Here is a 15076-nt window from a genome sequence, read left to right on the forward strand (position 1 = left end):
GGAGCCCGTTTCCACCACTGAATAAAAAAATAATAATAAAAAGGCGACTCTTTATTATCTCTATAAACTCACACCTCTGTTTATATCATGCAATTTTTTCCACGTAATTAAAATAAACTAGATTTTTATTTTTGTAGTCCGTGGCGGAAACAGGCTCCCATACATTTTGATCAATCGAATGCGTCCTTGCTAAAACAAAAGCGCGCGACTCTCAAAAACACACTGTCCCCAAACCTTACACACAATGCGATTCTTGAACTGCAAGACCAATAAACAACACAGAGGATAGCGAGAGCTTGCATATTTATTCAACTACAGCTTAAGTTGCAAAATAACATGAAACCCCTGTGCATCCTTACAAAGATGACAAGGCTACACTCCATGTTTTGTACACCAATCATACACAGTTATTACAGAATAATACAAGATACTACAAGCTACTCACTGGCTATTTACAACACGTTTGGCATCTACCTAATCTATGAGAAGAAACCGCGAAGGAGAGTCATTCAGATCAGAAACCAAACAAAAAAGGAAGAGCGGAGAGCATGCGATCGATAAGCACTAAGGAAAGACTAGAGCAAGCCGGGAAGGTCCCCACTGGGTAGTGGACAAAATAAATGGAAGACTAAGAAACTAACGTGGGCTTTCCAGTCGGACTCTGAGTTAGGATTCGTAAAAGTATGTGAACTGGAAGCAAAGACAAAACTGCAAATACCGAGTTGACGATACCGTGCTACTTAAACGAATAAATATAAAGCTTTTTGGTTCTCATCCTAAGACGCAGAAAAGTAGAGTACAAAACCAGCCGCTAGACGCGTCCACGAGACCACGTTGGTTTTGCTGCTACATGTTTTGCCTTTGAAAATACATCGAAGGACTCGGATGAGCGTTCCTGTCCTCGTTAGACTGGTGCGGGATGATAAATCTGACCTGTATATGTACACTATATAGACTCCGTCGGCCTGGGACCGTGCACGGCGAACTACAACAGCGACCGCGTCCTTCACGATGTCTATTTGAACGTGTCCTCGATGTATTAGAAGTTGGTCGCTAAAACGAAAACATGAAACCCGTCCCGTGAGTATGAGAGTTCGCTATTGCCTGAAGTGACTATAGTGCCAGGAACCGTAACTACTCCTCGAATTAGTCCTTTACGTTAAAGGGTAGATAGTGTTACGAATTGCAGTTTTGTGATTGCTCCGACCGTCTAAGAGAGTTTCGGAATTTCCCAAATAATCACCTTCGAGTAAAAACCAAAAAAAAAAAAAAACCAAAACGCCAACTCTTCGGCAAATCTGTTTTTCCGTCCAATGAGAAAGCCACACAGAAACAACAAGGGGGAGTAAAGTCGATCCGATCCGAGTTACGACAACCAGACAACAAAGTACCAACACCTCTTCCGAACATGAAAATATAAAATAAACCCATCTGAGCTTCCTTACCAAGGAGCAGATTAAAGTCCAAAATAGCACCATTCATCAGTGTCTCAAATCCGTGGCAGCATCTCAGTCACTTACCACAAGGAAACAATGCGTCTCTACAGCTATTTCTATATCACAACGTACATGATTACACTTTAATATACTGGCAAAGCAACTAAAACCAAAACAAAAAGTTCAAAAGCAAAACTTAACAAGCAAAAAATTTAAATTTAACAAAGAAGATGAGCTCTGTAGCTTTTTTTAGTAACTGCATGAGAAGAAGTGGGGACTCTTAGCCTTAGTAAATACTGTAAGGTGTGAGTACTGACTGACGTTGACGTGGTTTAGCGACGGAGACGTATGGATGCATCCGAGAGGGACGTCAAAGTGCTTCCGTGAATGGTGGCGCTAGACTTGATCAATTTGGCGATACTCAAAATGGCCACGGGCTAGCGGACGTCGCTAGTTCTGATTGCGAATACTTTTAAGTAGGTAAAAGTTGCAAAAAAAAAAAAACCCTTAAAGTTTACGTTTGGCAATTGTGTGTCACAAGTGCGTTGCATCGCTTCAGTGCAATTGAAAAAAAAAAAAAAAAAAAAAAAAAGACCTTACGGAACAATTTCCGGACGATTCGATAGTTAAGAGCGGTGCGTAACCCGAAAACAGAAATCGGATTCACTTTCCGTGTCTTTTGTACGATTCTGTACACTAAATAATCAAAGTTCCGAATAAAAGGTTTTGCGGGTGTGTTTGGCAAGAATATACGTTTTCTGTCTTTCAACTTAAAAAAAAAACAAACAAGACAATAAATGCAATGCGTTACTTGCCTAGAAAATCGCTATTTTCTTGCGATGTACTTTATTTGTGGTGAAATTGGCTTAAATGGGAGAACTCTGTTTTAATTTCCGAGCGGGAATTATTTAGTGTAATTTCTACGTGAAATCCGTCGTCTACATTTAATTGTTTTTCACTGATCGAAAATCATCTCTACACTAAACGATCTGTTTGCGTGCGTGTTGGAAATGTCCTCAATTTGTGTGCGGTTCCTTCACCAATTTTTCGCTTGTTTCGACACCAGTTCTGTTCGTCCGCGCGGAAACCCCCGAAGTTGATGTCCCTTAAAAACACACATCGATCTCTAGCGTTTGTCACATTGCGTGCGGATACAGAACACTGAACATTTCTCGATGGGTTTGTTCACAGGAATTCACAGAGGTATGAAAGAGTCCAGCCGTATAAAGTAGAAGTGGACAAGTGGAAGACGTGCTGCTGCTGCCGCCGCCGCCGCCGCCGGGCCCCCGAGGGCCCCTGTGGAGTTTGCAAACACAGACATGTGGGTCTTTAGTGAAGCTCCAGTCTGTCAGGTCTGTCTTGAGGTGCTGTGTGTCTTTACTGCCGCCCCCTCCGAAGAGCATATCATCAAGGCTTAGAGTCCCAGGTTTTTCTAAAATGTTATTAATCACATAGATGGGGAAATAGCCCCAGCGTCATAATTCATCTGTACCGCACGCCATAACCATAAAAAATAAGGATATACATGATTTAGGAAATAAAAAAAGAATATACATGAGGATACAATTTCCCCAGAGGGCCGTTCTCTATCCCGCGTCGGACGGGTGGAATGTCGATCTTTCGTGGTCGTTCCTCTCCGCGCCGCCGGGTTCAGGAACACAGCCGTCGGCGCTGAGGAAGTTAACGCACAATACAGGAAATCACCGGGCGATCGGGACGCTGGAAAACCACTGGAACACTGTGACTCGACCTACCTAATGGGATCCCCCATTGCTCCTGTTGGTGTCATGTTGAAGAAACAACCTGCGAGAGAAAGGGAGGTCTTTTCAGATCATCGTCACTCTTGCTATCTCTCACTCACCTTCACGGCGTTCGAAAACAATGTATTCACGCGGGTACCGAAGAGCGCGAGCTAAAAGAGCCCACGCGCCAAACGAAGATCACTTCTTGCTATTAGTGGAGTTTTTTCCGCATGTGTTTTAGATAAGGTAATCCAAAAAAAGGGTTGTTTTAAAAGGATCATATTGTGGTGCATTAATGAGGTTGTTTTCAGTATACTGTACACTGTCTTTTTATGCAAACCGTTTCTGCGTTTGTGAAACAACAGGCACTACTCTACACTGCCCAAAACTCGTGTTTCAATAGCTAGTAGCAGATTCTGTAAATAATAAAACATACTTACAGGCTGTCAGAAGCACCAGGCTGTCTTTGCAAAGTTTATATACGTCCATATATAATGTCATTTATAGCATTTGAAGGCGGGCAATATTGACAGGCTGCTCTATCAGGTTCTCCGTAAACACACTCTAACGTTTGGGTTGAAGTGTCCTGAAATAAAGTAGTTTCACTTTCACAAGGAAACAGCATCTGCCACAAGCCGCAGCATCTAGCTAGCGGGGTGCCTCAGGGCTCGGTCCTCGGACCGCTTCTCTTCCCGCTCTGCATGGCATCGCTAGGTTCTGTTATTCAGAAACATGGCTTTTCGTGTCACCGCTATGCGGATGGCACTCGCCTCTACCTCTCATCTCGTCCAACAGACATTTCTTGCTGAATGCAGGACCATCACCTTCAACTCAACCTTGCCAATCACTTCATAACGGTTTCTCCTTCAAAAAACAGCCAGAAACCTTGGAGTAATGATTGTCGATCAGCTGACTTTCTCAGCCAACACTGCTAAAACGCTCTGGTCATGCAGATTTGCTTTATTCCATTTCAAGAAGACCAGACCCTTATTTCTGCTTCACAACTCCTTGTTCAGTATTCTCCTTGTGAGTATTGCAACGCTCTCTTGGCAGGTCTTCCATCCAGTTCTATCAAACCTTTACCGTTTATCCAAAACGCGGCAACGAGATTATTTTTTTAACGAGCCAATAAGGATGCACGTCACACCCGGCTGCCAATAGCTGCTTGCATAAAATTGAAGGCATTCGTTTTTGCGCTCCTGGCTCTGAATTACTTTACCTAAATTTATTACCTCATACTTATATGACCTCAAGAAGCTTGTGTACGTTGCTTTATTGTAATCATCCCAAAGATGCACGAAATCGCTTCCATAGATTTTTAAAAGAAATGTTCCCTGATGGTGGAATGACCTTAGCCATCATCAAAACACATCTCTTCCATCTTTATTTGACCCTCTGACTCTTGCAATTCTAATTCTATATCTATATATATATATATATATATATATATATATATATATATATATATATATATATATATATATTTATTACTAACTGCTTATTTTCTTATATTTAACAAACAACCCCACAAGCTTCTTTTCTTTTTACTTACACGGTTAACAAAAAGTCTCTATAGATTGCTCTATTCTTTTTCTTATTCCAATTCGTTGCTTATATATTTAATTTTTTTTTTTATGATATATCCCATTGATGAACATTGTTTTGAGGAACCGTTGGGAAATTGAGTGTTTCACCAGGGATTTTACTGTTAAATGCTTATTTTAAAGAAAATTACTTAATCCAAGGTGTTGGCTTTAAACGAAGCATATACCTTTATTAAAAGGGGTAGTTCGTCCAAAAATGAAAACGTGTTCACCCTCGGGTTATCCAAGATGTAGAGTTTGTTTCTTCATTGGAACATATATTTAGAATGACATCGCTTGCTTGTTATTGTGGATTACGGAAACATTTTGCCTGAAAGCAGCGGTTTAAAGTGTCTTTACGGATCTGCTTCTCTCTTTTGGCTTCACAAGACGTCGTCCGGCGGACCGGAGTGGCGTGGATTATTCTGATTTGTTTTGTTCAGCTGTTCGGGCTCTCAGTCCGACGGCACCCATTCACTGCAGTGACGCCAAGCTACATTTCTCCAAATCCGCTGAAGAAACAAACTCATCAACGACCCAATGTTCGCTTTTGGTGAGCTGTTTGGTGAGTCGGTACCGGAGTTTTCTGTTGCGCTCGGTTACAAAAATACCACATTTCTGAGATGCACGCATAACACCTCATAAATTAAAGGTCGTAATCTCTGCTCTGAAGAAACAGTCATCCTCCCACATTCCTGCTGAGTCAGAAAGACTTCAGACGGTGACAGAATCTATCTGATACGCTCGGTGCAAGCCTGCAACATGCACCGCCGGAGACAAACGCAGGCGAGCATGTGCCTTTCTCTTCTTAAGCAAACGCACATGCTCGCATTCGCCGGCCAGGCACCTGCCTCCCATTCCACTTCCCCGACCGCAGCTTGGAGCGTTTCCAAATCCAGTCAAACGAGGTCACATTTTCCCCCGCCTCAGCCCGCCATACTGAGCGCGCATGAACCCGATGAACCCAGCCGACTGCTGCAGAACAGACCGATTGTGGAAACACGCCCCTGCTGACCCCGTTCCAGCTCACGTCAACCTTACCCCTTTCTACAAATGCACACCCTATTTTCGCCATGCAATAACGAGTTAAAAAAAAAAGCAACCGACCCCAACTGCATGCACACCGATTTGTGATCAAATGACTGCAATGCCACTTGAGTCATTTCACATGCCCATGCATTTTAAAACAGACAGCTGAAATGAGTGTAAAGGCGAAGGAGACACGTCTCCGTCGATGCCCGTATGCATGACTTCATCTTTGTGTCTAAATTTAGGACTGTGCCATGCATGCAACTGCTCTGGAGCTCCCTAGACGGTCCCGATCTATCACAGATACGTGGTATTCTGCTGAATGAGGTGAAAACGGTTGGGGAGAAAAATAAAGACACCTTGTCCTAACATGAACCGAGAAATGAGTCTGGCATCGAGAGGCTTCGGATGCAATGGCTTTTCCAAACCCGTCGGGCGTGCTGGTGATACCGAGAACCCCACGCTTTAGTTCAGATGCAAGTTACAGTCACATCAGTAACCCAGATAATGCATTAGTAAAGCTGGGTTTGTGTGTGTGTGTGTGTGTGTGTGTAGGTGGCAGACTGGGGGGAATACAGTCAGTCTGTGTCTGGGTACAAATAGTACATTCAGTTCTTGCAGTGCTCTGCTGCTCTTTTACTGTCTTTAGCACGTTTCTGTCGTTTATTAATCCGAATCGAGTGTAGACACTAGTACTGGCAGAACAAAGGAGGCGCTGACATATCAGCACATCTACAGAGGCACTTTCGTTATTCCCGTTTTTCGACCGTATTCCCGTCCGTCACGAGTTTTTGCGAGCATTACTTAGATCACATTTCGTGCGCTCTTCTCCCGATCGCGCGGTATTAGAAGAGCGGCCAAGTGTCGTTAACTTTTGGCGAATGTGTGAAGGTTTACTTACAGATAAAGTCTTTGTTCTTGTCCTTTGCTGTTAAAGTTGCTGTGGGGAAAGGCGTTCTCGGACGACGGCGGACCCGAGCAGCAGCCTTGCGGGGTTTGGGCACCCCGTACAAGGCTGCGGGACTGGGGCGTCGGGATCCCAGCCGCTTCCACTGGCTGACTGCATGTAATTCAACAGAGAGCTAATTTTGACCGTGCTGGACCGGGGCCAAGCCCCCCATTCCGGCTCTGCACTGCAGTTCGGTTCAGACGAACCGACGATTACCCGACGGTGGGCGGGATCTGCGAGGCTCCGCCCACTCTGCGTGCGGCGCGGCGCCATTGGGCGATTAAAGTATGGCAAGCCTTTTTACCATTTATGACTCGTCCACGCGAAGCTATAAGATCTTTTTTTGCTCGTCTTTCCTTAAACACAGCGCCATTTCAAGAAATATCCGAGGGTGTGAATCCGCACTGGTTGCATGATTCATTTCGATTACAATTACCATCGACTCCATTTGACATCGCAATTCTAACAAATTTATTTTGTGCATTTTTATTAAATTATATAAGCTGCTCATTTTTTGAAAATAATTGCATTATTAATAAATATAAAATGAAGTAATTATTAAGAATTCAAATAAATATAGCTTTGTAAAGTAATGGGGGGCATTCCGTATCTAAGAGTGCTTTAAATATCCAGATGTTTACAGACCATCAGTTTTTTTTATTAACAATTTTTATTTATTAATAATTTGGTTATTATTACTGATGAGATCATAGACAGTGGCAGCTGTCAAATACTGGCATCGGCCCGATATAAAAAATTATGCCCTTGACAATAAAACAAACAACTGTCAAAAGCTGTATATTACACAAACATGGCATTTGTTTAAATGATTTTAAAGCCTACATACACATTTATTCATGAATATGTAAACAGGCGCTGAAACCCTAATTGCAAGGTCTAAAAGATTTGCAGATTTTTATTGTATCTTTAGAAATTCATTTATTTAGTTCTTTTTACATTTACAAATTTTACAATAAAAAGTTAAGGTCGACACTTCCTATACTCTGCACGGGAGAAATATATTGCCTTAATCTGTTAACTATTAAATAGTACTTACTCATTATATTATATACTAATTAAAAAGATATAAATACATTCTAGTGCCTATGAATAGATACTAGTGCTTTTATAGATACTATAGGCTACTGGTAGCTAAAAGCAAGGACTAGTAGAGCTAGTTAGTGTTCAATGGAATAGCAGATACAGCTAACGAAATACCTACTAATAGCATGAAAATAAATACCAGTATGTTTTAAGGATTAAGTGTTACATCGGCTTGCCATAGTGTGATGAGACACAAAGGATCTCGGTGTGGGCGACCAACCTCTTTTTGAGAAACTTTCACATTTTCATTGTGTTTTGTGTAAATTGTTGAGGACTTTTTTTAAAACTCTCTAAAGAACTTTTAAATCTGCACATTATAATTATAAATCTGCGTGCGTACATTTTAGAAAATATTACTTTTAAATTATTTGTTGTGCGAACGCACTTGCGTGTGATTGGTCGGTCGTGACCAGCGAGGTGAAAAGTAACAGATACCACCTGACCAGAAAACCGCCGTTTTTTCAACAAGAGTGAATTTACATCTAAATATATATTTAGATTAACTTTAATCTGTGTTTAAAAAACAAAACAAACAAACAGTGGCGAGTTTAAAATTGAGCACTATCTTTCAAACACAACCTAACAGAAAATGCTCAATGGTTCATTAAGCCCCGCCCGTTTACCGTTGGAGAACGTCGCTCTATCCAATGAGAGTCAAACAAGGGGCATGTGCTTGAAATCGATTGGCTGACGCATGAAAAGTTCGTTCGTAATGTTAAAGCTGACAGTTAACAGATTTAAGAGTTTTAAATAAATAAATAAAATATTAGCATAAACATTTAAAAGCCAGAGTGTCGTATTCCTCTTTATGCTGAAGTATGAGAGGACATCTTAATTGTTTTTCAGTAGTTTATTATCACATAATAAAACGCAAATACTCACTCCACTGTATGTGGATTGCTCTGCACTAGAAAGCAATATAATTGTAATATCATGAAATAATAATGCTTCTCTGGTACACTTAGTCAATTAAATATCCCTTTTTTATTTTCCGGCTCAAAATTTTTAGGCGCGCTTCAGAACTCTGAGAAATCATTTGAGCGTGCGCGTGCGTGCGCGTGCTTGTCACAGCTAGCTAAAATCAAAGATTACAGAAATAACTCTATAATGGTCTCTCTTCCCTCATTGGCCAACAGGGGGTGCCCTATGACAGTCAAATTGTGCCCCTGGACCGCAAAACCAATCACATGGGTCGTTATATTGTTTCATGGAGATGTATACACAATCTGAAAGCTAAACAAATAAGATGAACAAATAAAATAAGACAGAAAAATATTAGTCTGAGATACAACTATTTGAATGTCTAATCTGAGAATGCAAGAGAATCACCAAATTAATTCTTAGCAATGCATGTCAGCATTTTAAGTTTTAATACAGGCTAATATATTCTGTGAGAGATAATATCCTTTCATAAATGAAAACTGTTATAAAGGTCTAAATTAAAAATATTTAGCTTCTAAGAAGTTTATTTCTATTCATTATAGCACCGTAGTACTGTTAGAGCGTGTAATTGTGTATTTATTTAGAACTGATTTACTTCCCCTTTTTTATTATTTACTATGTTTACATTTTTTATTTATTGCAATTAATAATTGATTTATGTAACTATACACTGTGAAAAGACTAAAAATGCTACAGTAAAAACCTGTTAAACGGTATATGGTGAAAAACCGTATTGGTGTTTAGTGTTTGTGTAAATAACACTGCTTTTTTGTATTACAAACATCAGCTTATTATTCAGTAGGTTGCTTATTATATCAGTTAATGAAATTATGGCATTTAAATTAAAATTACAACCGTAAAACTTGCAATAAAATGTAAAAAAAGTTAAATTAAGATGCTGCTACTTTTTTTTATTACAGTAAAATTCTGGCAACCACAGCTACCGCTTTTTTACCATAAATTTGAGAGATGTTTAGTTTATGTAATTTTACTGTAGAAAAATTATAAAATTAGAATTATTTGCATGATATATGCAGGGTTACCACATCTGCTGTTTTTTTTTTTTATTATTTTAACCATTATTTCTCGGTTTGTACACTTTTAAATAAAGAAAAAGCTTATTTTATGCATTAATTTTGATCTGTAATTTTTTGCTTCCAAAAATGTTCCTTCTGTGGCACCGCTGTAAAGACTCCTTTAAAGCTCTTTAAGAGTGTATTGTTAATGTAAGTCCAACAAATGAACACTGCCAACGTACATGAAGCAATTAGACTAACTCAACCCAAACTGAGCAACACCATCCTTAAACCAGCCCCATAACCTAGTGACCCACAGATTGACTCCTAAATCAGTCAGATACTGGATCTCGGGGGTCAGCATCTTCTTGCAGAGTTCTTCGTACTTTGGCTCGATGTCGCTCCTCAGGTTGTACCCGAGTATGGAAGCTTTCCCGGCGGGCTGCCAGGGCTTCATGCGTCTGTCTGTGATGTCCGCTGCCTCCACAGCTCCTCCGCCTTCAATGCAGATGTGCTCCATCTCTGCATTTCTCCTGCGCAGCTCCATCACCTGCTCCTCCATTCGGCTGCGTCCGTAGTTCTCCACGAGCGCCCAGAAAGTGTCGTTAAAGTGGCGGTAAAGCCTCCAGTCGGCTCCGTTCCACTCCCGAGCTCGGGCCCTCAGCTCAGGGCTCATGGGAGACACGGACGAGACGTTTCTGGCGTTGAGTTTGAAAAACAGCAAGTCGTCCATCTCCCAGCACAGGGCGTCTTTGAGCAGAATGAGCGACTCCTCGAAGTGGTCCGAGATTAGAACCAGCCGGAAGCGCCTCGCGATGTACTCGATGCCTTCTCGGACTCTCGCGTCATCGGCTTCCAAGTTATTCTCGAAGCCGAAGTCGAAAAGCTGCAGGTTCCTGAGGTAGAAAGCGTTGATTCCCTGCGGGTTGAAGTAGCGCCTCGGATCGCTGAGAAACTCCTCCAGCCGGTTTCCTCCAGGGATCCTCCACGTTTGAGGCACGTAGGCTTTGTAGTAGTGGAACGAAGACTCGAAGAGCTCTGCCGGATCTCGCAGGATGGTGAAGAAGAAGGCGTCCGCCGGGAGCAGCTTCTCCACCTCGGGGGCGTTGAATCGCATGTGGTTGCACACGATGTTGTAGCACAGGCCCGGCCGGTAGCTTTTCACCTGGGTGCGGAAGAAGCTCGACGGGTAGAAGAAGTCGTTACGGCCGTCTGGGAGGGCGAACCTCAGCTGGTGCTTTTCTCCGAAGCGCAGGAGAACGTTCATCAGCGTGCTGCTGGCCGCCTTGTGGGTCTTCATGAACATCAGGTCCACTTTAGGCGCGCAGGTCACGTCTGCTTCGGGGGTTCGCCGCGGAACGCTGCGCACTGAAACGTTCGGTGAACAAGGGGCCAGAGGGACGCTGAAAAGACAGAAATAAACACAATCGCTGAGGCTGTCGATTCGATCCGCGCCGAGGACTTTAACGTGCACGCACTCTTAAAAAACGAAGGTGCTTAAGTGATGCCGTTTTCAACTTTTCCCTTCTCTTTGGAGTGTTGCAAGCTAGGTAAGACCCCTAGGGAGGCAAAGATTAAAGTTCCACTTTTCTACGTCACGGTGTGCGCCTCAAATGTTGACTCAAAGGAAGTAGGCGGAGCTATTGTTCGTTGCTGCGGGCGCCGTGTTCCGGAGACGCTTTGTTTCGTCGTAAAAGTGAAACTACTTGGTTTGTGCTTCCAAAAGAGGACACGACCGCAAATCAGTGTTAAGTTGTGTTTACGACGCTGTTCCAGAACAGTTCAACACTAATAATAGAGTGTGTTCAGCACATTTAAGGAGGACCGATTCCTGAATCTACGTCGACCGTGAACAGAGACTGATTTCAACTCTACAAGAACCGTCTGGAGCTTCTGACTCACAACTTAAGTAAGTTACGTTTTCTAATTAAAAGAACCTGCTACTTACTATTCAAATGCCTTTGAGTAGTGAAGAGTAATGCTTTTTTTGTTTTTCCGATCACGAATGCTGACTAGTGTTATGTTTACAAGGTGCGATGCAACGCGACGCGTAAAAGACAGTACGGTATTCAGTAATAATGCGACAAATGCCTCGTTTATAATGTGATTTATCGTTTTGGTGTCAGATGCGCAACATTTCTGTCAGACGCTCACAGTATTCGTCCAATCACGACGCGCTGGATAGCCGGCCAATCAGAGCACACCTTGCGTTTTCAAAACGATGAGCTTTGTTGGATGTAATTCAAACTTATCAATTAATTACAAATTTTAATACGCTATTTTAACAGGGATGCCTCAGATATGTTCTGCGCATGAAAACGTATACTTGCATTATATATGAAAATAAAGCAGTTACATTTATGTTACAAATAAAGACATTCTCATTGTACATATAAAGTATGTAAAATTTATAATATATTTAGAATTTTTACAGACATAAAAACCAAATATCATAGTAAAAATTAGTGCAATTATGTTAGCATAAACTGTAAGTGTCATTTGTTGTATTGTTGACGACGGTAAAATGTATGGTTTTTGGAGCTAAAAACTGAATTACTACATAAAAAAAAACACAAAAAGGTCTTTTCTAGAAGTCTTTGCATAACATATGACTACTTTTTACTACATTTATTTCTCATTTTCATTATTGGAAGTCGTTTTGGCTTTCTGATTTACCACCCGCATTATTATTATTATTATTATTATTATGGTGAATATTACCACATTTTGGCAGATCAAGTAGATACTGACACAATTATATTAATATAATTTACATAATTTTATGAAATGCATGGTTATGCAAGTTGTCAAGGTCCCCCTTTTTTCCTGGAAACTACAGCAAGTGATTTTTTTTAAAAACATGTCAATTTAATTCGTCACTGAATAAGTGTATCACATGGCACCAAAATAATGCAAAAGCATTTTTTAGAGCGATCCGAGCACAAATACGTGCCTTACCTGTGTGTAGCGAGGAGGTCTGATGTAGTCAAACAGTAGAAAGCAATGATGCAAATCACAGATGCCCCCAAAAACAGCTTTTGTATCAGTCGCTTGCCTCTATTCCCCATTTAATTCTCCGGGATCCTTCAAATCAGATCATACACAGACAATTGAGCTCCCTCCATCACTTGGACTACTTAGACTAGTCTCACAAGCTAGCAGGGGTGCACTGAAGCAAATTATTAACTGAATTGATGAAATTGTAGTCAAGGTAGGAGGCTGCAATCAAATTTGTTTTAGCTTTTCCATTCAGTTGACTAAATGTAGCTGAAATGAATGTTGGGATCGGCGTTTGAGTGAAAAAGCATAATATGCTCTCATCAGTCAAAAATTAAAAAAAACTACAAATACAATAAATGACGGAATACGAGATTTGGTCACTGAAAACGATTTTTGATTTTTTTTTTTGTTTCCAAACAATTCCCAGAAATGACATTTACACAAAAAAAAAGAGATTTGATTGGAAGTAAACTGCCCAGACGCTGTGTGGGAAAGCAGGCTGTTTAATTAAGGCTAATTACCCGCCGGCTGACAGCAGGTCAGACTCGTTTGGTTAACGTCTGCGGTGTCGTAGCTGTCCTCTCGGTCTTACAGGACATGTTTGCATTCGTAAAGAGAGCTGCGGCCGCGTCGTCGGAGTATTATACTGCGCTGTTGTCTAAATAGAGTTTAGGAACTAGTTTGGTGGATTTGTGCGCACGCGTCTCGGTCAGTATTTGTACAGAAACAGTGTCTTATATTCTCTGTTGACGCACCAAACAAACGCTCGCAAGTGTTTACAAGAACAACTCCTGTTTCATCTAAAATTATAAACCCAACGTTTACTGTGTGAAGTGATATCAGTGATGCATAACATTACGAGTGGACCAAACGAATCAAATTAACATGATATTTGACTTTATGATAATATTTCAATTAAATATATATACATATATAATTAGAAAGAGAGAGAGACAGTATTGCCATGACCATTTTTTATTTTAGTTTATTTTTTTGTTGTGTTTTTATCATTTTTTTACAGTATGTCTATTAAGTTTTTATAATTTTTTTTATTTCAGTTTCAATTTTAGTCTTTTTAATACATCAGGTTAAACTAAACGAGAACTAGAAATAACCTTACGCTTAATTTTTCGCAAAACATTAATATGATTTAATTATTACACTAAAATACGTGTTGTTTTAATACAATTCATATGCATTACAAATACTTTGAATTGTCTTTTTATTTATATATTTAGTTTGTTATTTTAGATATGCAATATATATGCGTTTTACATGGACAACATTTTACGTCAGGCTAAACTAAATGAGAAATGGAGTACTTTAGTCTCTTTTAACTACATTGTTGTACATTTCTGTTTATGTTTTCTCGTGAGAGCTTTGAAGAGAGAGTTTAAATGAGGACAGGAAACGAGGCATTGATCTGAAATCACATGAAAAAAATACAATTTTCTTGCACATTGTACAGGATTTAATCAAACAGACAGTTTTGCCGTTTTACTTTTGTACCTATTAGGTTCAAACATGGACACCTTAAGTTCTAATATGTACCTTTTAAGGTACCGAAACGGATGCAAACATGTACCTTTTGAAAAGATAGCACCCCAGCTTTTGCGCCTTTATTTCTGAGAGCGCTCCTACCTGATCGGTCCTTGTTAAAGCAAAATCACATCAGTTCCCCCAAAACTCTGCCATCGTGAGCTAAAAGCGCTCTCGACCCTGCTCAGTACCTCGGGAACCTGTGCTACTGGTGCTCCTGTGTTCTGGGAATGGGGAGGGGTGTTTGTAGCCGAGTCTGCCTGGAACCAGCAGGAGAACACACCCATCTGTGGTTTAATGAAAAGCTCAAGTTCCCCGTTAACCTGTTTCATGTTTTATGAATCGTGTGATGTGGGCAATCCCTCTGTGTAACGCACACACACACACTCACACACACACACACACACACTCACGCACACACACACACACACACACACACACACACACACACTTACACACACACAGACAAGCACACATGCACACCCACACACACACACACACTCACGCACACACACACACACTCACCCACACACACACACACACTCACCCACACACACACACACACACACACACACACACACACACACACACTCACAAACTCACGCACACACACACAGACAAGCACACATGCACACCCACACTCACGCACACACGCGTGCACACACACAGACACACACACACTCACCCACATACACACACACTCACGCACACACACACACACTCACACACACACTCT

The 15076-nt window shown here is 41.0% G+C and overlaps 1 protein-coding gene and 1 long non-coding RNA gene across 5 annotated transcripts; both read right to left on the minus strand.

The window, feature by feature from the left end:
* Nucleotides 1–286: 286 nt before the first annotated feature.
* LOC122333890 lies at nucleotides 287–6973 on the minus strand. Of its 2 annotated transcripts, XR_006248686.1 has the most exons (4): nucleotides 6692–6973; nucleotides 3191–3239; nucleotides 2991–3107; nucleotides 287–2868 (listed from the first exon to the last, which is right to left on the minus strand). It is a non-coding gene; the product is annotated as an uncharacterized LOC122333890 (long non-coding RNA). The 2 variants fall into 2 exon arrangements; XR_006248685.1 differs by having other exon boundaries at nucleotides 287–3107.
* Nucleotides 6974–8686: 1713 nt separating this feature from the next.
* Nucleotides 8687–14733, minus strand: gal3st1b (galactose-3-O-sulfotransferase 1b). 3 transcript variants are annotated; one of them, XM_043231714.1, is made up of 3 exons: nucleotides 14532–14733; nucleotides 12760–12885; nucleotides 8687–11204 (listed from the first exon to the last, which is right to left on the minus strand). In XM_043231714.1, the coding sequence occupies exons 2-3, from the start codon at nucleotides 12867–12869 to the stop codon at nucleotides 10058–10060; spliced, it is 1257 nt and encodes a 418-aa protein (XP_043087649.1). In that variant the 5' UTR covers nucleotides 12870–12885; nucleotides 14532–14733; the 3' UTR covers nucleotides 8687–10057. The 3 variants fall into 3 exon arrangements, with proteins under 3 accessions (XP_043087649.1, XP_043087647.1, XP_043087648.1); XM_043231712.1 differs by having other exon boundaries at nucleotides 14443–14562; XM_043231713.1 differs by lacking the exon at nucleotides 14532–14733 and adding an exon at nucleotides 13323–14413.
* Between the last annotated feature and the right edge of the window lie 343 nt (nucleotides 14734–15076).

This window comes from Puntigrus tetrazona, unplaced genomic scaffold (assembly GCF_018831695.1).
Source record: "Puntigrus tetrazona isolate hp1 unplaced genomic scaffold, ASM1883169v1 S000000401, whole genome shotgun sequence".
NCBI classification, from domain to species: Eukaryota; Metazoa; Chordata; class Actinopteri; order Cypriniformes; family Cyprinidae; genus Puntigrus; species Puntigrus tetrazona.